This window comes from Somniosus microcephalus, chromosome 4, assembly GCF_052327205.1.
Source record: "Somniosus microcephalus isolate GS21.2 chromosome 4, FLI_Smic_1.0, whole genome shotgun sequence".
NCBI lineage: Eukaryota > Metazoa > Chordata > Chondrichthyes > Squaliformes > Somniosidae > Somniosus > Somniosus microcephalus.
In genome coordinates this window covers 338,411,400-338,433,984 of record NC_140990.1, presented here as the reverse complement: position 1 = coordinate 338,433,984, position 22,585 = coordinate 338,411,400, and the positions used below count along the sequence as shown (strand labels likewise).

At 52.7% G+C, this 22,585-nt stretch overlaps 1 protein-coding gene across 1 annotated transcript; it reads left to right on the top strand.

Annotated features, from left to right (window-relative positions):
• The first annotated feature begins 945 nt into the window (after nucleotides 1-945).
• LOC147120711 (uncharacterized) lies at nucleotides 946-22,260 on the top strand. Its single transcript, XM_085986942.1, has 3 exons — nucleotides 946-1,048; nucleotides 15,652-15,880; nucleotides 21,570-22,260. Exons 1-3 carry the CDS (start codon nucleotides 988-990, stop codon nucleotides 21,751-21,753), a joined length of 474 nt encoding a protein of 157 aa, XP_085843068.1. The 5' UTR covers nucleotides 946-987; the 3' UTR covers nucleotides 21,754-22,260.
• The last annotated feature ends 325 nt before the right edge of the window (nucleotides 22,261-22,585 follow it).

Genomic DNA, 22,585 nt, shown 5'->3' with positions numbered 1-22,585 from the left:
GGGACGGGTAACGCTGTGACACCGGGGGGACGGGTAACGCTGTGACACCGGGGGGACGGGTAACGCTGTGACACCGGGGGGACGGTTAACGCTGTGACACCGGGGGGACGGGTAACGCTGTGACACCGGGGGACGGGTAATGCTGTGACACCGGGGGGGGACGGGTAACGCTGTGACACCGTGGGGACGGGTAACGCTGTGACACCGGGGGGGGATGGCTAACGCTGTGACACCGGGGGGGGGGACGGGTAACGCTGTGACACCGGGGGGGTGACGGGTAACGCTGTGACACCGGGGGGGGACGGGTAACGCTGTGACACCGGGGGGGGGACGGGTAACGCTGTGACAGAAGGGGACGGGTAACGCTGTGACACCGGGGGGACGGGTAACGCTGTGACACCGGGGGGGAGGGGTAACGCTGTGACACCGGGCCCTGTTTACCTGCCGCCTCTTCTCCCTCGCTCAGCTCGATCACTTCCACGATCTCCTCGCCTTCGTGCAGCTCCAGTTGGGGGCTGAGCTCCTGCTCCGCCATCTTCAGCTAGTCTCACACTAACTAGTTCACTAACTCACTCACTAACCAGTTCACTCACTAACCAGCCCGGCGCCTCCCGCTCGTGCTCACCCACCCGGCTCTCACAGGCCGCCCTGGAAACAGCCAATGGCAGGCCGGCCGGCGCGTGACGTCACTATCGGCCGTCAATCACTGACGCCCGGAGGCGGGACTTCCTGTCCGAGGGGGCTGCTGGTGCGCTCGGCCCTCTGGGAGTTGTAGTTCGCCTTAGCTTGGCAAAGCCTTCCCGCGGACTCGGGGCGCCGCGTCCCTCTCCCTGATCATTACTGCCTGCCCTGTGAGTGCAATCAGACCCGAGATCCCGGGTTATAGCCGCCTGTGAACTGGTGTTTTCCAGGGGCCCGTGGACTACTACTCCCACAAGACCTTGCGCCCTCAATACTGGCGCATGCGCCCGAGCGCTGGGCTGCTGCATGCCGGGACGGAGGAGGACTAAGATGGCGGCTGCTTGGAGGGCTGGGTCTTGGGTGAGAGGTAAATACTGGCAGTGGCTGGAGTGCAAGATGTTGCTTCTGGTGAGTCCTGGCCTGATGGGGATGGTGCAGAAACATCAGAAGGAGTCGGCCATTCGAGCCTGTTCCACCTTTCAATAAGATCATGGCGGATGATCTACCTCATCTCCACTTTCCCACACTATCCCCATATCCCTTGATTCCCTTAATATTCAAAAATCTGTCGATCTCTGTCTTGAAAGACTCAACGACTGAGCCTCCACAGCTCTCTGGGGTAGAGAATTCCAAAGATTCACCACCCTCGGAGTGAAGAAATTTCTCCTCATCTCAGTCCTAAATGGCTGACCCCTTATTCTGAGACTGTGACCCCTGGTTCTAGACTCCCCAGCCAGGGGGAAACAACCTCTTGGCATCCACCCTGTCAATCCACCTCAGAATCTTAGATGTTTCAATGAGATCACCTCTCATTCTTCTAAACTTCAGAGACTATAGACCCAATCTACTCAAACTGCCTCATAGGACAGCCCTCTCATCCCAGGGATCAATCCACGTAACCTTCTTGCACTGCCTCTAAAGCAAGTATATCTTTCCTTAAATAAGGAGACTAAAACTGTGCTCAGACTTCCACACCTCGAGCAATAAAGGCCAACATGCCATTTGCCTTCCTAATTGCTTGCTGTGCCTGCATGCTAACTCTGTGTTTCTTGTACTAGGACACCCAAAGAAAAAAGAAAGACTTGCATTTCTATCACGTTTTTCACAACCTCAGGATGTCCCAAAGCGCTTTACAGCCAATAAAGTACTTTTGAAGTGTAGTCCCTGTTGTAATGTAGGAAACGCGGCTACCAATTTGTGCACAGCAAGGTCCCACAAACAGCAATGTGATAATGACCAGATAATCTGTTTTGTGATGTTGATTGAGGGATAAATACTGGCCCCAGGACACTGGGGTGAACTCCCCTGCTCTTCTTCAAATAGTGGCCGTGGGCTCTTTTACATCCACCTGAGAGAGCGGACGGGGCCTCGGTTTAACGTCACATCCGAAAGACGGCACCTCCGACGGTGCAGCGCTCCCTCAGTACAGCACTGGAGTGTCAGCCCAGATTCTGTGCTCAAGTCTCTGGAGTGGGACTTGAACCCACGACCTTCTGACTCAGTGGGGCAGCTCACCTGCACCTTGGGCGAGCACCTGCTCCTGGCTCGGGCAGTCTGGCTCTCGAAGCAGATGTCCAGAATCGTCTTGAGGCCATTAAACGGGTGTGTATTACGATTCGGGCATCATTCTGCCTCCTACAACCTGCAGGAATTAAATAAGGTTTTCAAACACCAGGACTTGAGCTGTAATCGCAGCATTGTGGTTTTAAGGAAAGTACTTGCGGTTACCTCTTTGGCCAAGCTTTTGGCCAGCTGCCCTAATTTCTCCTTGTGCGGCTCGGTGACACAGTTTTTGTCTTACAACACTCCTGTGCAGCACCTTGGGACGTTTTACTACGGTACAGGCGCTATATAAATACAAGTTGTTGTTATGAGACATTAAACCGAGGGCTCCGTCCGCCCCCTCAGATGGATGTAAAAGATCCCAATGCACTAAATCAGGAAGAGTGGGGGAGTTCTCCCCGGTGTCCTGGACAATGTTTATCCCTCAGCCAACATGTAAAACCGATGATCTGGTCATCGTCATATTGCTGTTTGTGGGAGCTTGCTGTGCGCAAATTGGCTGCCACAATTCACCAGTGACTACACTTAAGAACATAAGAAATAGGAGCAGGAGTAGGCCATTCGGCCCCTTCAAGCCTGCTCCGCCATTCAATGAGATCATGGCTGACCTGCCTCAACTCCATTCACCGGCCCTATCGCCATAACCCTTGATGCCTTTACTAGTCAGAAATCTATCGACTTCTGTCTTGAATATACCCAATGACTGAGCCTCCACAGCCCTCTGGGGTAGAGAATTCCAAAGATTCACCACCCTCTGAGTGAAGAAATTTCTCCTCATCTCAGTCCTGAATGGCCGACCCCTTATTCTGAGACTGTGACCCTGGTTCTAGACTCCCCAGCCAGGGGAAACATCCTCCCTGCATCCACCCTATCAAGCCCTGTAATAATTTTGTATGCTTCAATGAGATCCCCTCTCATTCTTCTGAATTCAAGAGAACACAGGTCTAGTTTACTCAATCTCTTCAAAAGTACTTCATTGGCTGTAAAGCGCTCTGGGACATCTGAAGGCACGAAGGGCATTATCTGAATGTAAGTTCCTTCTTTTATATAGTGCCTTTCACATTCTCGGAATGTCCCTAAGCACCTCACTGCAACAACAACAACTTGGATTTATATAGCGCCTTTAACGTAGTAAAACGTCCCAAGGTGCTGCACAGGAATATTAAAAGACAAAAAAATTTGACACCGAGCCACACAAGGAGAAATTAGGGCAGGTGACCAAAAGCTTGGTCAAAGAGGGAGGTTTTAAGGAGCATCTTAAAAGAGGAAAGAGAGGGAGTGAGGCGGAGAGGTTTAGGGAGGGAATTCCAGAGCTTAGGGCCCAGGCAACTGAAGGCACGGCCATCAAAGGTTGAGCGATTATAATCAGGGATGCTCAAGAGGGCAGAATTAGAGGAGCGCAGAGATCTCGGGGGTTGTGGGGCTGAAGGAGATTACAGAGATAGGGAGGGGCGAGGCCATGGAGGGATTTGAAAACAAGGATGAGAATTTTGAAATCGAGGCTTTGCTTAACCGGGAGCCAATGTAGGTCAGTGAGCACAGGGGTGATGGGCGAACGGGACTTGGGGCTAGTTAGGACACGGGCAGCCGAGTTTTGGATGACCTCAAGTTTACAGAGGGTAGAATGTGGGAGGTGTGGTAAACCACTGTTATCGTTCACAACCGTTCACTATTGTTACACTGTTGTTATCACTGTTTACACTGTTGTTATCACTACACAAGGTTACCTCTTGCCACGCACGCTGTTATACCTAGGCATACCTCAGCTGACTCCGCCCATGGCTCCGCCTGCTTGCCCAGGTATAAAGGTGACCGCTTGGCTAGTATTCTTCCTTGTTGGAACCGATCAGCCACGAGGGTGGGCTCTGTTATTTAGCCAATAAAAACCTATAGTTACTATCTTAACTCGTCGCTTTTCATGGAATGAATTGATAGGTATATCAATTTTATTGGCTAAATTTTGAAATGAATGGGCTGGAGCAGCCAAACGACCAGCCAAACGGCCAGCTACAACAGCCCCAGCTGCCGACTTGGCTGCGAGCCCTCCGACCGCCGTACCTGGATCTAAATCCACAGGCAGCGAATTCAGCCCTCGATTTCGATCACTGGCTGAGCTGCTTTGAATCCTACCTGGTAGCCTCCGGCGTGCCATCGGAAGCCGACAAACTAAGAGTTCTGACCGCCCAGGTGAGCCCTAAAGTATTTGCACTCATCCGGGACCTTGCTACATACGAGGAGGCCCTCGACCTGCTAAAAGAGCAGTACCGGAGCCCAGTAAATTCAATGTATGCCAGACATCTCCTAAGATCCCGCTCGCAACAGCCAGGAGAGTCTGTAGATGAATTTTTATGGGCGCTACAAACACTCGGCAGGGACTGTGACTTTAAAGCTGTATCGGCTGCACAACATGCTGAAGGAAATATCCGTGATGCCTTCGTGAAAGGCCTTCGGTCCAACTACTCACGGCAAAGACTGCTCGAATCAAAGGACCTCGGCTTGAAAGCAGCTGCAGCCCTCGCTCGCTCCCTGGAAGTGGCCCATCGGGACCTCGAGGCGTACTCCCGGGTACAGTGCTGCGCGACCCTGGGACTCGGGCCCGACTTAGGCCGCAATACCCCTCGCACCGCCGCCCCTGGGACCTACTACGGCGTCGGTGTCCCGGAATCGATCGGGACCGCCACCCTCGGGACCTGCTGCGGCAGCGGAGCCCCGCGATCGGGCCGCCAGCTGCTATTTCTGTGGCCAGGCGAGACATCAAAGGGCGCGCTGCCCTGCAAGGAACGCGACCTGCTCCGGATGCGAAAAAAAAGGCCACTTCGCAAACGCCTGCAGGGGGAAAGCCACAGACGCCAGCAGTGCCTCCTGTGAGTCGTGGGGGCGGCCATCTTTGATCAAGGCCACAGACGCCAGCAGTGCCTCATGTGAGTCGTGGGGGCGGCCATCTTCTCCACCATTTTGTTCAACTTCGACCTTGTGGGGATCCACGTCATGGGCGCCGCCATTTTGTTCGCCGCACTCGGCCGCCATTTTGTCTCCAGACCCGACCACCGCCTCACCTGCCGACTACAGCAGCTCACTCAGCCATACACTGGCCTCCGTCACGCTTGACCAAGCTCTCCCGCATCATCTGTCCAGGTCCATGATGGACATCGAAGTAAACGGCCACGCCACGACCTGCCTGTTCGACAGCGGGAGCACGGAGAGTTTTATTCACCCAGACACGGTGCACTGCTACTCCCTCACTGTCCGGCCAACGCGCCATCGGATCTCGATGGCGTCGAAGTCCCATTCAACAGACGTCAGCGGCTACTGTGTGGTGACCCTGTCGGTTAGGGGCACGGAATATAAAAACTTTAAACTTCTCGTCCTGCCCCAGCTCTGCGCTGCCGTCCTACTAGGGCTGGATTTCCAATGCCACCTTCAAAGTGTCACTTTGGCATACGGTGGACCCCTCCCCCCACTCACAGTCTACAACCAGCAGTTTTTAAACCGCCCGCCGCGTACCACCTGCGGCCTCTCCACTCTCAAAGTCTCGCCCCCCCTCCTTGTTCGCTAACCTCACCCGCGACTGTAAACCCGTCGCTACCAAGAGCAGGCGGTACAGCGCCGGGGACAGAGCTTTTATTAGCTCTGAGGTGCAGCGACTCCTGAAGGAGGGCATCATCGAGGGGAGCACCAGCCCTTGGCGTGCCCAGGTCGTAGTCGTTAAGACCGGCAATAAACACCACCTGGTCATCGACTACAGCCAAACCATAAACCGGTACACCCAGCTGGACGCATACCCCCTTCCCCGCATATCTGATATGGTCAACCAGATTGCACAGTACCGGGTATTCTCCACCATCGACCTTAAGTCGGCCTATCACCAACTCCCTATCCGCCCTGAGGACCGCCAGTATACCGCCTTCGAGGCGAATGGCCGCCTCTACCACTTCCTTAGGGTTCCCTTCGGCGTCACCAACGGGGTTTCGGTCTTCCAAAGGGAGATGGACCGGATGGTTGACCAGAACGCGCTGCATGCCACGTTCCCTTATCTAGATAACGTCACCATCTGCGGCCACGACCAGCAGGACCATGATTTTAATCTGGAGAAATTCCTCCGTACGGCCCAACGGCTGAATCTCACTTACAATAAGGAGAAATGTATGCTTAACACCTCGCGCCTTGCCATCCTCGGCTGCGTAGTAGAGAACGGAGTCATCGGCCCCGACCCCGAAAGAATGCGCCCCCTCATGGAGCTCCCCCTTCCCCACTGTCAAAAGGCACTGAAGAGAACCCTGGGGCTCTTCGCTTACTATGCCCAATGGGTGCCCAATTATGCGGACAAAGCCAGACCCCTCATGAAGTCCACCTCCTTCCCCCTGACAGCAGAAGCATGCGCAGCCTTCTCCCTCATAAAAGGAGACATTGCGAAGGCCACAATGCACGCAGTGGATGAGTCCATCCCTTTCCAAGTGGAGAGCGATGCATCCGACTTCGCCCTAGCTGCAACCCTTAACCAGGCGGGGAGACCTGTGGCCTTCTTCTCAAGGACCCTCCAGGGCCCTGAGATCCGACACTCTTCTGTCGAGAAGGAGGCCCAGGCGATTGTGGAAGCGGTACGACGCTGGAGGCATTACCTGGCAGGCAAACGATTTACCCTCCTCACCGACCAGCGTTCGGTCGCTTTTATGTTTAATAACAAGCTGAGGGGCAAAATCAAGAACGACAAGATCTTGAGGTGGAGAATTGAGCTCTCCACCTACGATTACGATATCTTGTACCGGCCTGGTAAACTCAACGAGCCCCCAGATGCTCTATCACGAGGTACATGCGCCAACGCGCAAGTTGATAGACTGCGGACCCTCCACAACGACCTCTGCCACCCCGGGGTCACTAGACTTTACCACTTCATTAAGGCCCGCAACCTGCCCTATTCCATCGAGGAGGTCAGGACCATGACCAGGAACTGCCAAGCCTGTGCCGAATGCAAACCGCATTTCTATAGGCCGGACAGAGCAAGCCTGATCAAGGCCACCCGCCCCTTCGAGCGCTTGAGCATCGATTTTAAGGGGCCCCTCCCGTCCTCTGACCGTAATGTGTACTTCCTCAACATTATTGACGAGTACTCCCGTTTCCCCTTTGCCATCCCCTGCCCAGACATGACCAGTACCACGGTCATCAAATGCCTGAACGACCTCTTCGCCTTGTTCGGGTTCCCGAACTATATACATAGCGACCGGGGCTCATCCTTCATGAGCGAGGAACTTCGCCAGTTCCTGCTCGCGAGAGGTATTGCTGCGAGCAGGACCACCAGCTACAACCCCCGGGGGAACGGCCAGGTGGAAAGAGAGAACGCGACAGTTTGGAAGGCCGTCCTCTTAGCCCTAAAGTCTAAGGGCCTCCCAACCTCTCGCTGGCAGGAAGTCCTCCCGGCAGCGCTCCATTCCATCCGGTCACTGCTTTGTACTGCCATTAACGCCACCCCTCATGAGCAAATGTTTGTTTTCCCCAGGAAGTCGACGACGGGAACCTCGCTACCAACATGGCTGACTTCTCCGGGGCCCGTCCTGCTGCGGAAGCACGTGAGGACCCATAAAACGGACCCCCTGGTCGAGAGGGTGAACCTCCTGCACGCCAACCCCCAGTATGCCTATGTGGCATACCCAGATGGGCGGGAGGACACAGTCTCCTTGCGAGACCTCGCACCCTCGGGCACCCCTGAGATACCACCGTTATCCCCCACCACTCCCCCAAATCCAGCTCCTGTAGGCGGCATGCCGGAACCCCAGGAGCCTTCGTCGACCACGCAGACACCAGCATTAACATCGGATACTGCACCACCGCCGCCGCTGCTGCGCCGATCAGAAAGGCTTACGAGGCCTCCTGATAGACTGACATACACGAACTGGTAGTACACTTCACCCCGCCGGACTCAATTTTAAACAAGGGGTGAATGTGGTAAACCACTGTTATCGTTCACAACCGTTCACTATTGTTACACTGTTGTTATCACTGTTTACACTGTTGTTATCACAGTTACCTCTTGCCACGCACGCTGTTATACCTAGGCATACCTCAGCTGACTCCGCCCATGGCTCCGCCTGCTTGCCCAGGCATAAAGGTGACCGCTTGGCTAGTATTCGTCCTTGTTGGAACCGATCACCCACGAGGGTGGGCTCTGTTATTTAGCCAATAAAAACCTATAGTTACTATCTTAACTCGTCGCTTTTCATGGAATGAATTGATAGGTATATCAGGAGGCCAGCCAGGAGTGCGTTGGAATAGTCAAGTCTAGAGGTAACAAAGGCATGGACGAGGGTTTCAGCAGCGGATGAGCTGAGGCAAGGGGCAGCGATGGGTGATGTTACAGAGGTGGAAATAGGCAGTCTTAGTTATGCTGCGGATATGCGGTCGGAAGCTCATTTCAGAGTCAAATATGACACCAAGAACAGTGTGGTTCAGCCTCAGATATTAGGGAGAGGGATGCAGTCAGTGACTAGGGAACGGAGTTTGTGGCGGGGACTGAAAATTGGCTTCGGTCTTTCTGATATTTAATTGGAGAACATTTCTGCTCATCTAGATCTAGGTGTCGGACAAGCAGTCTGACAATTTAGAGACCATGGAGGGGTCGAGAGAAGTGGTGGTGAGCTCGAGCTGGGTGTCGTCAGCGTACATGTGGAAACTGACGCTGTGTTTTCCGATGATGTTGCCGAGGGGCAGAATGTAGATGAAAAATAGGAGGAGGCCAAGGATAGATCCTGGGGGGACACCAGAGGTAATGATGCGGGAGTGGGAAGAGAAGCCGTTGCAGGTGATTCTCTGGCTATGATTAGATAGATAAGAATGGAACCAGGCGAATGCAGTCCACCCAGCTGGACGATGGTGGAGAGACGTTGGAGAAGGATGGAGTGGTCAACCGTGTCAAAGGCTGCAGACAAGTTAAGAAGGACGAGAAGGAATAGTTTACTTTTGCCACAGTCACAAAGGATGTCATTTGTGACTTTGATGAAAGCCGTTTCGGTACTGTGGCAAGGGCGGAAACCTGATTGGAGGGATTCAAACATGGAATTGCGGGAAAGATGGGCACGGATTTGGGAGGCGACAACACGTTCAAGGACATTGGAGAGGAAAGGGAGGTTGGAGATGGGGCAATAGTTTGGAAGGACGCAGGGGTCGAGGGTTGTTTTTTTTGGTGAATCCAACAGCCAGTTTGCATAGTACATGATCCCAGAAGCATCAGTGATGTTAGTTGAGGGAGGAACATTGGCCAGGATACCAGGGAGAACTCCTGCTCTTGTTCCAATTGTGCCGTGGGATCTATGGTGTCCACCTGAGAGGGCAGACAGGGCTTCAGTGAAACACTGCATGGGACCGCAGGCAGTGCAGCACTCCCTCGGTGGTTCCAGCCTAGCTTCTGTGCTGAAGTCCCTGCGGTTGGGTTGAATCGACGACCTGCTACCAACTGAGAAAAGCTCATTCCAAACACAATTGTTTTATCCAAAGACTGCTTTCCTCATTTATTTGACTGAAACACTGAATCCCAATCGTGTCGGAACAAGATACCCAGGGGTCACATCTCAAGTTGGCTCAGTAACAGGATTGAGAGGGGCTGAAGAGAACGTTATCCCACACCAGCCTGGCCCTCTCTGGTCACTGCAACTCTCAGTATACAGCACCGACCATCCTACACTAACTCATCGTGTGTGAGCAAGTGGTCAATCTGTGGAACAGATTCCACAGGGAGATGGTGCAAACAGTGTTGCTTCATTCAAATGCAGATTAGATAGATTTCTTTCAAAAAATAACATTTTGGGATACAGTATATGAGTAATTAGAGACGTGACGTGGTAAGCAATCTCTCTTCGAAGCTGCACGGACACGCAGTGTAGCACGGCTTGGGACCGGAATGATTCGAACCCTGAACCCCTGTGTCTTTAACTGTGACAGACTGACGTTTTCCCATGAGTCTCAGCCGTGGCTCAGTGGGCAGCACCCTCGCCTCGGAGGCACAAGGATTGTGGGTTCAAGTCCCACTCCAGAAACTCGAGAACATAAATCCAGGCTGACACTCCAGTGCAGTGCTGAGGGAGTGCTGCACTGTCGGAGGGGCCGTCTCTCAGATGAGACGTTAAACCGAGGCCCCGTCTGCTCTCTCGGGAAGGTAAAAGATCCCACGGTCACTATTTCGAAGAAGAGCAGGGGGCGTTCTTTCCGGTGCCCTGGCCAATATTTATGTTTAAAACAGATTATCTGGTCATTATTATTATGCTGTTTGTGGGAGCTTGCTGTGCGCAAATTGGCTGCCGCATTTCCTACATTACAACAGTGACTACACTTAAAAAAAAACGTACTTCATTGGCTGTAAAACGATTTGGGACGTCCGGTGGCCGTGAAAGGTGCTATAGAAATGCAAGTCTGTTTTCTTTTATTAAGGGAATCAAGGGATATGGGGCTAGTGCAGGAAAGTGGAGATGAGGTAGAAGATCAGCCATGATCTTATTGAATGGCGGCGCAGGCTCGAGGGGCCAAATGGCCGACTCCTGCTCCTATTTCTTCTGTTCTTATCTCTGATGATTGTGAGAGTGAGTGTCTATAGTGTGTGAGTGTCTATAGTGTGTGTGAGTGTCTATAGTGTGTGTGAGAGTGAGTGTCTATAGTGTGTGAGAGTGAGTGTCTATAGTGTGTGTGTCTATAGTGTGTGTGAGTGTCTATAGTGTGTGTGAGAGTGAGTGTCTATAGTGTGTGAGAGTGAGTGTCTATAGTGTGTGTGAGAGTGAGTGTCTACAGTGTGTGTGAGAGTGAGTGTCTATAGTGTGAGAGAGTGAGTGTCTATAGTGTGTGTGAGAGTGAGTGTCTATAGTGTGTGTGAGAGTGAGTGTCTATAGTGTGAGAGAGTGAGTGTCTATAGTGTGTGTGAGAGTGAGTGTCTATAGTGTGTGTGAGAGTGAGTGTCTATAGTGTGAGAGAGTGAGTGTCTATAGTGTGTGAGAGTGAGTGTCTATAGTGTGTGTGAGAGTGAGTGTCTATAGTGTGTGAGAGTGAGTGTCTATAGTGTGTGTGAGAGTGAGTGTCTATAGTGTGTGAGAGTGAGTGTCTATAGTGTGTGTGAGAGTGAGTGTCTATAGTGTGTGTGAGTGAGTGTCTATAGTGTGTGTGAGAGAGTGAGTGTCTAGTGTGTGAGAGTGAGTGTCTATAGTGTGTGTGAGAGTGAGTGTCTATAGTGTGTGTGAGAGTGAGTGTCTATAGTGTGTGTGAGAGAGTGAGTCTCTAGTGTGTGAGAGTGAGTGTCTATAGTGTGTGTGAGAGTGAGTGTCTATAGTGTGTGTGAGAGTGAGTGTCTATAGTGTGTGTGAGAGTGAGTGTCTATAGTGTGTGAGAGTGAGTGTCTATAGTGTGTGTGAGAGAGAGTGTCTAGTGTGTGAGAGTGAGTGTCTATAGTGTGTGAGAGTGAGTGTCTATAGTGTGTGTGAGAGTGAGTATCCATAGTGTGTGTGAGTGTGTCTATAGTGTGTGTGAGTGAGTGTCTATAGTGTGTGTGAGTGAGTGTCTATAGTGTGTGTGTGAGTGAGTGTCTATAGTGTGTGAGAGTGAGTGTCTGTAGTGTGTGTGAGAGTGAGTGTCTATAGTGTGTGTGAGTGAGTGTCTATAGTGTGTGTGAGAGTGAGTGTCCATAGTGTGTGTGAGAGTGAGTGTCTATAGTGTGTGTGAGTGAGTGTCTATAGTGTGTGTGAGAGTGTCTATAGTGTGTGTGAGAGTGTCTATAGTGTGTGAGAGAGTGTCCATAGTGTATGTGAGAGTGTCTATAGTGTGTGAGAGTGAGTGTCTATAGTGTGTGTGAGAGTGAGTGTCTATAGTGAGGGGGGGTGTGAGGGGGGTAGTGTGGGAGTGAGGGGGGATGGGGGGGAGGGGGGGGAGGGGGTAGTGAGGGGGGGTGGGGAGGGGGTAGTGAGGGGGGGGAGGGGGGTAGTGAGGGGGGGTAGTGAGGGTGGGGAGGGGGTAGTGAGGTGGGGAGGGGGTAGTGAGGGGGGGTGGGGAGGGGGTAGTGAGGGGGGGGGTGGGGAGGGAGTAGTGAGGGGGGGTGGAGGGGGTAGTGAGGGACAACCAGTAAACTAAGACAAGAGTATATATAAACAAGGCGAATGTATATTTATAAACTCAGGGATATACCTGTTTATACACTATGAATAGAACCGCGTTTATGTGTTCAACCATAAATGTATTTTGATGCTTTGGCAACATAAGATGTACCTTATCATGCCAATAAAGCGATTTGAATTGTGAATTGTGAATTGTCTATAGTGTGTGTGAGAGTGAGTGTCTATAGTGTGTGTGAGAGTGAGTGTCTACAGTGTGTGTGAGAGTGAGTGTCTATAGTGTGTGAGAGTGTCTATAGTGTGTGTGAGAGAGTGTCCATAGTGTGTGTGAGAGTGTCTATAGTGTGTGAGAGAGAGTGTCTATAGTGTGTGAGAGAGAGTGTCTATAGTGTGTGTGAGAGTGTCTATAGTGTGTGAGAGAGAGTGTCTATAGTGTGTGTGAGAGTGTCTATAGTGTGTGAGAGAGTGTCCATAGTGTGTGTGAGAGTGTCTATAGTGTGTGAGAGTGAGTGTCTATAGTGTGTGTGAGAGTGAGTGTCTATAGTGTGTGTGAGAGTGAGTGTCTATAGTGTGTGAGAGAGTGTCTATAGTGTGAGGGTGTGTCTATAGTGTGTGTGAGAGTGAGTGTCTATAGTGTGTGAGAGAGAGTGTCTATAGTGTGTGAGAGAGACTGTCTATAGTGTGTGAGAGAGAGTGTCTATAGTGTGTGAGAGTGAGTGTCTATAGTGTGTGTGAGAGTGAGTGTCTATAGTGTGTGAGAGTGAGTGTCTATAGTGTGTGTGAGAGTGAGTGTCTATAGTGTGTGTGAGAGTGTGTCTATAGTGTGTGTGTGTCTATAGTGTGTGTGAGAGTGAGTGTCTATAGTGTGTGTGAGAGTGAGTGTCTATAGTGTGTGTGAGAGTGAGTGTCTATAGTGTGTGAGAGTGAGTGTCTATAGTGTGTGTGAGAGAGAGTGTCTAGTGTGTGAGAGTGAGTGTCTATAGTGTGTGAGAGTGAGTGTCTATAGTGTGTGTGAGAGTGAGTATCCATAGTGTGTGTGAGTGTGTCTATAGTGTGTGTGAGTGAGTGTCTATAGTGTGTGTGAGAGTGAGTGTCTATAGTGTGTGTGAGAGTGAGTGTCTATAGTGTGTGTGAGAGTGAGTGTCTATAGTGTGTGTGAGAGTGAGTGTCTATAGTGTGTGTGAGAGTGAGTGTCTATAGTGTGTGTGAGAGTGAGTGTATAGTGTGTGTGAGAGTGAGTGTCTATAGTGTGTGTGAGAGTGAGTGTCTATAGTGTGTGTGAGAGTGAGTGTCTATAGTGTGTGAGAGTGAGTGTCTATAGTGTGTGTGAGAGTGAGTGTCTATAGTGTGTGTGAGAGTGAGTGTCTATAGTGTGTGAGAGTGAGTGTCTATAGTGTGTGAGAGTGAGTGTCTATAGTGTGTGTGAGAGTGAGTGTCTATAGTGTGTGTGAGAGTGAGTGTCTATAGTGTGTGTGAGAGTGAGTGTCTATAGTGTGTGTGAGAGTGAGTGTCTATAGTGTGTGAGAGTGAGTGTCTATAGTGTGTGTGAGAGTGTCTATAGTGTGTCTGAGAGTGAGTGTCTATAGTGTGTGTGAGAGTGAGTGTCTATAGTGTGTGAGAGTGAGTGTCTATAGTGTGTGAGAGTGAGTGTCTATAGTGTGTGTGAGAGTGAGTGTCTATAGTGTGTGTGAGAGTGAGTGTCTATAGTGTGTGTGAGAGTGAGTGTCTATAGTGTGTGTGTGAGTGAGTGTCTATAGTGTGTGTGAGAGTGAGTGTCTATAGTGTGTGTGAGTGTCTATAGTGTGTGTGAGAGTGAGTGTCTATAGTGTGTGTGAGAGTGAGTGTCTATAGTGTGAGAGTGTCTATAGTGTGTGTGAGAGTGAGTGTCTATAGTGTGTGAGTGTCTATAGTGTGTGTGAGAGAGAGTGTCTATAGTGTGTGAGTGTCTATAGTGTGTGTGAGAGTGTCTATAGTGTGAGTGAGTGTCTATAGTGTGTGAGAGAGTGTCTATAGTGTGTGTGAGAGTGAGTGTCTATAGTGTGTGAGAGTGAGTGTCTATAGTGTGTGTGAGAGAGAGTGTCTATAGTGTGTGTGAGAGTGAGTGTCTATAGTGTGTGAGAGAGTGTCTATAGTGTGTGTGAGAGTGAGTGTCTATAGTGTGTGTGAGAGAGAGTGTCTATAGTGTGTGTGAGAGTGAGTGTCTATAGTGTGTGTGAGAGAGAGTGTCTATAGTGTGTGTGAGAGTGAGTGTCTATAGTGTGTGTGAGAGTGAGTGTCTATAGTGTGTGAGAGAGTGTCTATAGTGTGTGAGAGTGAGTGTCTATAGTGTGTGTGAGAGAGAGTGTCTATAGTGTGTGTGAGAGAGAGTGTCTATAGTGTGTGTGAGAGTGAGTGTCTATAGTGTGTGTGAGAGTGAGTGTCTATAGTGTGTGTGAGAGAGAGTGTCTATAGTGTGTGTGAGAGTGAGTGTCTATAGTGTGTGTGAGAGTGAGTGTCTATCGTGTGTGTGAGAGTGAGTGTCTATAGTGTGTGTGAGAGTGAGTGTCTATAGTGTGTGTGAGAGTGAGTGTCTATAGTGTGTGTGAGAGAGAGTGTCTATAGTGTGTGTGAGAGTGAGTGTCTATAGTGTGTGTGAGAGTGAGTGTCTATAGTGTGTGTGAGAGTGAGTGTCTATCGTGTGTGTGAGAGTGAGTGTCTATAGTGTGTGTGAGAGAGAGTGTCTATAGTGTGTGTGAGAGTGAGTGTCTATAGTGTGTGTGAGAGTGAGTGTCTATAGTGTGTGAGAGTGAGTGTCTATAGTGTGTGTGAGAGTGAGTGTCTATAGTGTGTGTGAGAGTGAGTGTCTATCGTGTGTGTGAGAGTGAGTGTCTATAGTGTGTGTGAGAGAGAGTGTCTATAGTGTGTGTGAGAGAGAGTGTCTATAGTGTGTGTGAGAGTGAGTGTCTATAGTGTGTGTGAGAGAGAGTGTCTATAGTGTGTGTGAGAGAGAGTGTCTATAGTGTGTGTGAGAGTGAGTGTCTATAGTGTGTCTTTTGGTCATTGGATGGGGTCTGGGCCTGCTTGGTTGTGATGCCCTGCCCCCACAGTTGAATAGCCAGCCAATCATCGCTTTACAGGCTGGCACCTGAGAGCTGATTGCCCGGGTGAGGTGCTGGGGAGCTGCTGGTCCTGTGGGACTGTAACCCAGTGTGGAGTCGGTAGGAGATGAGGGGGAGAGGCAGGGGAACGGGGGCTGAGCGAATACAGTGGTGAGGTTGTTGCCTGGGCCCTGGCCCCTCTCTCATTGGTTGTCCTCCTGCGGTGACCGTGCCCTGTTTTGTTTTCTCCACAGGCCGGTGGAGGTGCTGCGTGGTCCAGCTCACTGCCCCTGCCACCTGCACAGTTCTGCCAGGCCACAGCCGCCTGGCATCAGCCGTACTGCCGCACAGCGTTAAATCCATCCACGGCAACAGACTGGCGCTGCGATCAGAAGGGGCTCCGGGAGGCCCGATCTCACGCCGCCCAGAATACATCCCACAACGGAAGGCCAAGAATCCGATGGGAAAAATTGGCCTGGCCTGGTAAGAGCGGGAAAGGCACGAAGTGCAGCAGGCGGTTAAGAAGGCAAATAGTATGTTGGCCTTCGTAGCGAGAGGATTCGAGTACAGGAGCAAGGATGTCTTGCTGCTGTTGTACAGGGCCTTGGTGAGACCGCACCTTGAGTATTGTGTGCAGTTTTGTTCGCCTTATCTGAGGAAGGATGTTCTTGCCATGGAGGGAGTGCAGCGAAGATTCACCAGACTGATACCTGGGATGGTAGGAATGACGTATGAGGAGAGATTGGGTCGATTGGGCTTGTACTCGCTGGAGTTTAGAAGAATGAGAGGGGATCTCATTGAAACTTATAAAATTCTAGCAGGACTGGACAGACTAGATGCAGGAAGGATGTTCCCGATGGTCGGGGGAGTCCAGAACCAGGGGTCACAGTCTAAGGATAAGGGGTAAGCCATTTAGGACTGAGAATGAGGAATTTCTTCACCCAGAGAGTGGTGAACCTGTGGAATTCTCTACCACAGAGGGCAGTAGAGGCCAATACATTAAATATATTCAAGAAGTAAGAAGTCACACAACACCAGGTTATAGTCCAACAGCTTTATTTGAAATCACAAGCTTTCGGAGCGCTGCACCTTCTTCAGGTGAAGTGGAGAAATGCATAAAGACACAGCTTATATAGTCAGAGAATCATGTCAGATGTTTACAGGTAACCTTTCCAACTGCCATTTATCACACCTCGGCAGAGAGATAATCACAGCAGTCAAAGGTGTGAATGGTGTCCAAACAGGTCAGTCAGGGAAACATTACATCAAAGAACAATGAGGTGGGGTCACAAGGGGTCAAATATTGTACTTCTTACATTTGTCCACCCCAGTCCAACTCCGGCATCTCCACACCATATTCAAGAAGGAGTTGGATATATTTCTTAAGGCTAAAGGGATCAAGGGATATGGGGAGAAAGCAGGGACCGGGTACTGAATTTGGATGATCAACCATGATCGCATTGAATGGTGGAGCAGGCTTGAGGGGCTGAATGGCCTACTCCTGCTCCTATCTTCTATGTTTTCTATGAGTCTCAACGGAGGAGAGACCGGTTCTGTGTGTCAGTGTGTCGCCTCCTCTCGAGTTCCTTTCTGAGCTGAAACCACTGGTGTGGGGCTACCTGGTGACTCAGTGTCGCACTGACTGTGAGCGACTCGTTACCATCTCACAGACTGAGTTACTTGATCTGAGCCAGGGCGACGTCAGGGGCCATTACAATTAGCCTCAGTATGCAGCATAAGGGAGGTGAACAAGGCAGACCCCTGATTGCTGTGGCTGGAAGGTTCACTAGATTGATCCCTGGGATAAGAGGGCTGTCCTATGAGGCGAGATTGTGTAGATTGGGCCAATACTCTCTGGAGTTTAGAAGAATGAGAGGGGATCTCACTGAAACAGATAAGATTCTGAGGTGGATTGACAGGGTAGGAGCTGAGAGGCTGTTTCCCCTGGCTGGAGAGTCTAGAACTAGGGGGCACAGTCTCAGGATAAGGGGACGGCCATTTGAGAATTTCTTCACTCAGAGGGTGGTGAATCTTTGGAATTCTCTGCCCCAATGGGCTGTGGAGGCTCAGTCGTTGAGTATATTCACGACAGAGATCGATAGATTTTTGGACTCTAGGGGAATCAAGGGATATGGAGATCGGGCGGGAAAGTGGAGTTGAGGCCCATGATCAGCCATGATCTTATTGAATGGAGGAGCAGGTTCGAGGGGCCGTGTGGCGAAGCGGGCTCGAGGGGCCGCGTGGCGGAGCGGGCTCGAGGGGCCGCGTGGCGGAGCGGGCTCGAGGGGCCGCGTGGCGGAGCGGGCTCGAGGGGCCGCGTGGCGGAGCGGGCTCGAGGGGCCGCGTGACGGAGCGGGCTCGAGGGGCCGTGTGACGGAGCGGGCTCGAGGGGCCGTGTGACGGAGCGGGCTCAAGGGGCCGCGTGACGGAGCGGGCTCGAGGGGCCGTGAGGTGGAGCAGGCTCGAGGGGCCGTGAGGCGGAGCGGGCTCGAGGGGCCGTGAGGCGGAGCGGGCTCGAGGGGCCGTGTGGCGGAGCGGGCTCGAGGGGCCGTGTGGCGGAGCGGGCTCGAGGGGCCGTGAGGCGGAGCAGGCTCGAGGGGCCGTGTGACGGAGCAGGCTCGAGGGGCCGTCTGGCGGAGCAGGCTCGAGGGGCCGTGAGGCGGAGCGGGCTCGAGGGGCCGTGAGGCGGAGCGGGCTCGAGGGGCCGTGTGACGGAGCGGGCTCGAGGGGCCGTGTGGCGGAGCGGGCTCGAGGGGCCGTGTGGCGGAGCGGGCTCGAGGGGCCGTGTGGCGGAGCGGGCTCGAGGGGCCGTGTGGCGGAGCGGGCTCGAGGGGCCGTGTGGCGGAGCGGGCTCGAGGGGCCGTGTGGCGGAGCGGGCTCGAGGGGCCGTGTGGCGGAGCGGGCTCGAGGGGCCGTGTGGCGGAGCGGCTCGAGGGGCCGTGTGGCGGAGCGGGCTCGAGGGGCCGTGTGGCGGAGCGGGCTTGAGGGGCCGTGTGGCGGACTCTTGCTCCTATTTCTTATGTTCTTATGTGAGTGGATATTGGGTCTGGGGGAGGCATCCATAGAATCTCACAGCGCAGAGGGAGGCCATTCGGCCCAGGGTGCCTGTGCTGGCTCTTTGAACGAGCTCTCCAATTAGTCCCACTCCCCCCCTGCTCTTTCCCCATAGACCTGCAATTTCTAGTATTTATCCAATTGGCTTCTGAAAATTACTATTGAATCTTGCAGCGCATTCCAGATCATCATAACTCGCTGCGTAAAAATAATTTTCCCTATCTCCCCTCTGGTTCTTTTGCCAATTATCTTCAATCTGTGTCCTCTAGTTACCGACCGTACCGCCAGTGGAAACAGTTTCTCCTTATTTATTCCATCAAAACTATTCAGGATTTTGATCAGCTGTATTAAACCTCCTCTTAGCCATCTTAATTGAAGTACCAGCAACGTACTTATACACGTGGGAGTATCACTCGGTGCCCTCTCCCACCTTCCATTGATGAATTTGAATTTTGAATTGGTATTAATAAATTATACTTTTTTGTCCATTGACGAGGGGTCAGTCAGTCACACAGTGACAGGGCCGCACTATCGAGGGGACAGTCACACAGTGAGAGGGCCGCACTATCGAGGGATCAGTCAGTCACACAGTGACAGGGCCGCACTATCGAGGGGTCAGTCAGTCACACAATGACAGGGCCGCACTATCGAGGGGTCAGTCACACAGTGACAGGGCCGCACTATCGAGGGGTCAGTCACAGTGACAGGGCCGCACTATCGAGGGGTCAGTCACACAGTAACAGGGCCGCACTATCGAGGGGTCAGTCACACGGTGACAGGGCCGCACTATCGAGGGGTCAGTATGTCAGTCACACAGTGACAGGGCCACACTATCGAGGGGTCAGTCACACAGTAACAGGACTGCACTATCGAGGGGTCAGTCACACAGTGACAGGGCTGCACTATCGAGGGGTCAGTCACACAGTGACAGGGCTGCACTATTGAGGGGTCAGTATGTCAGTCACACAGTGACAGGGCCACACTATTGAGGGGTCATTCACACGGTGACGGGGCCGCACTATCGAGGGGTCAGTCACACAGTGACAGGGCGGCACTATCGAGGGGTCAGTCACACAGTGACAGGGCGGCACTATCGAGGGGTCAGTCAGTCTCACAGTGACAGGGCCGCACTATCGAGGGGTCAGTCAGTCACACAGTGACAGGGCCGCAATATCGAGGGGTCAGTCACACAGTGACAGGGCGGCACTATCGAGGGGTCAGTCAGTCACACAGTGACAGGGACGCACTATCGAGGGGTCAGTCAGTCTCACAGTGACAGGGCCGTACTATCGAGGGGTCAGTCAGTCTCACAGTGACAGGGTCGCACTATCGAGGGGTCAGTCAGTCTCACAGTGACAGGGCTGCACTATCGAGGGGTCAGTCAGTCACACAGTGACAGGGCCGCACTATCGAGGGGTCAGTCAGTCACACAATGACAGGGCCGCACTATCGAGGGGTCAGTCACACAGTGACAGGGCCGCACTATCGAGGGGTCAGTCAGTCTCACAGTGACAGGGCCGCACTATCGAGGGGTCAGTCACACAGTGACAGGGCCGCACTATCGAGGGGTCAGTCACACAGTGACAGGGCCGCACTATCGAGGGGTCAGTCACACAGTGACAGGGCCGTACTATCGAGGGGTCAGTCAGTCTCAGTGTGACAGGGCCGCACTATCGAGGGGTCAGTCAGTCACACAGTGACAGGGCTGCACTATCGAGGGGTCAGTCAGTCACACAGCGACAGGGCCGCACTATCGAGGTGTCAGTCACACAGTGACCGGGCCGCACTATCGAGGGGTCAGTCAGTCTCACAGTGACAGGGCCGCACTATCGAGGTGTCAGTCACACAGTGACAGGGCCGCACTATCGAGGGGTCAGTCACACAGTGACAGGGCCGCACTATCGAGGGGTCAGTCACACAGTGACAGGGCCGCACTATCGAGGGGTCAGTCACACAGTGACAGGGCCGCACTATCGAGGGGTCAGTCACACAGCGACAGGGCTGCACTATCGAGGGGTCACACAGTGACAGGGCCGCACTATCGAGGGGTCAGTCAGTCACACAGTGACAGGGCCGCACTATCGAGGGGTCAGTCAGTCACACAGTGACAGGGCCGCACTATCGAGGGGTCAGTCAGTCACACAGTGACAGGGCCGCACTATCGAGGGGACAGTCAGTCACACAGTGACAGGGCCGCACTATCGAGGTGTCAGTCACACAGTGACAGGGCGGCACTATCGAGGGGTCAGTCAGTCACACAGTGACAGGGCGGCACTATCGATGGGTCAGTCAGTCTCACAGTGACAGGGCCGCACTATCGAGGGGTCAGTCAGTCTCACAGTGACAGGGCAGCACTATCGAGGGGTCAGTCAGTCACACAGTGACAGGGCCGCACTATCGAGGGGTCAGTCAGTCACACAGTGACAGTGCCGCACTATCGAGGGGTCAGTCAGTCACACAGTGACAGGGCTGCACTATCGAGGGGTCAGTCAGTCACACAGTGACAGGGCCGCACTATCGAGGGGTCAGTCAGTCACACAGTGACAGTGCCGCACTATCGAGGGGTCAGTCACACAGTGACAGGGCCGCACTATCGAGGGGTCAGTCACTCACACAGTGACAGGGCCGCACTATCGAGGGGACAGTCAGTCACACAGTGACAGGGCCGCACTATCGAGGGGTCAGTCACACAGTGACAGGGCCGCACTATTGAGGGATCAGTCACACAGTGACAGGGCCGCACTATCGAGGGGTCAGTCAGTCACACAGTGACAGGGCCGCACTATCGAAGGGACAGTCAGTCACACAGTGACAGGGCCGCACTATCGAGGGGTCAGTCAGTCACACAGTGACAGGGCCGCACTATCGAGGGGTCAGTCAGTCACACAGTGACAGGTCCACACTGTCGAGGGGTCAGTCAGTCACACAGTGACAGGGCCGCACTATCGAGGGGACAGTCAGTCACACAGTGACAGGGCCGCACTATCGAGGATTTGCTATGCTTCCGATTTTATGTTCTTTTATTCTGCTCGTGTTTTATTTCCTATCTCGCTGCAGTGAGGACGAGTTACATATTGTGCTGTTAATCCACTCCATTCCCCTGGTCATTTTGCTGCAGGTTAATCGGTCTCCCGTCCGGAATCATCACTTTCCTTCTCACCAAACGAGAGGTGGACAAGAACCGTCTGAAGCAGCTGAAGGTCAGGCAGAGGATGAAGAATGCCAACGAGGGAGAGTACCAGAGCGAGAGGTACCAGCGGGGTCCGGAGGAGCACGAGAGCGGTGTGATGGGCAGACCATAACCCCGTGCGGCGTAACCCGTGCGACGTGACGGGCGGGCCAACGTCACGTGGATCGAAACTCTCAGCACCTCGCCTTTCCCGTCAGTCTCTCCTTCCCCACGAGTGATTCGCCGCCTCAGTCTCTCCCCCTCCCTCCAACCTCCATTCCCATCTCCCACCGGCCATCTGACCTGCACCCGTTTTTTTGGAGGAGTTAATCGACAAAACAACAGCTTGCTCTTTTTTTTTTCCTGGGCGTCTGTTCCACATCCTGGGAATGTGCCGGGAATGGGAGGTTGGGAAGGAGGTGAAAGGGTTTGAGTTTGTGCCTCTTTATGCAGTGCCAACCGCTGACTGTCTGAGCTTTCTGTATAATCGCACAGCTCGAGAGCACTGTTTATTGGAGACTGACAATTGGTCATTGCTTGTAGTGTCATCACTGTCGATATTCTGTCTCAGAAGGCCACCTTGTTCTGCTAAAGTCTAACTATAATAAAAACATTGTATACGATGCCATTCTTATCCACAGTTCCCTGACTTGTGTCACAGTTTTTGAGTAACAGCTTTATGTCAACATTTACTCAGCAGCTCCAACAACTCTCGAGAGGCTCGACACCAGCCCGCTCGATCGGCACCGCACCCACCACCTTAAACATTCACTCCCTCCACCACCGGCGCACCGTGGCTGCAGTGTGTACCATCTACAAGATGGGAAATGTTGGTGTTCAGAGGGACCTGGGTGTCCTTGTACACGAATCACTGAAAGTTAACAGGCAGGTACAGCAAGCAATTAGGAAAGCAAATGGTATGTTGGCCTTTATTACAAGAGGATTTGAGTATAAGAGCAAAGACG

What these genes read in the sequence shown, in the direction of transcription:
- LOC147120711 (XM_085986942.1), top strand. Translation starts at nt 988, where the DNA reads ATGCCGGGACGGAGGAGGACTAAGATGGCGGCTGCTTGGAGGGCTGGG. An exon ending in GGCTGGGTCTTGGGTGAGAG is followed by an intron (nt 1,049 to 15,651) that starts GTAAATACTGGC and finishes TTTTCTCCACAG; the next exon opens with GCCGGTGGAGGTGCTGCGTG. An exon ending in GGAAAAATTGGCCTGGCCTG is followed by an intron (nt 15,881 to 21,569) that starts GTAAGAGCGGGA and finishes ATTTTGCTGCAG; the next exon opens with GTTAATCGGTCTCCCGTCCG.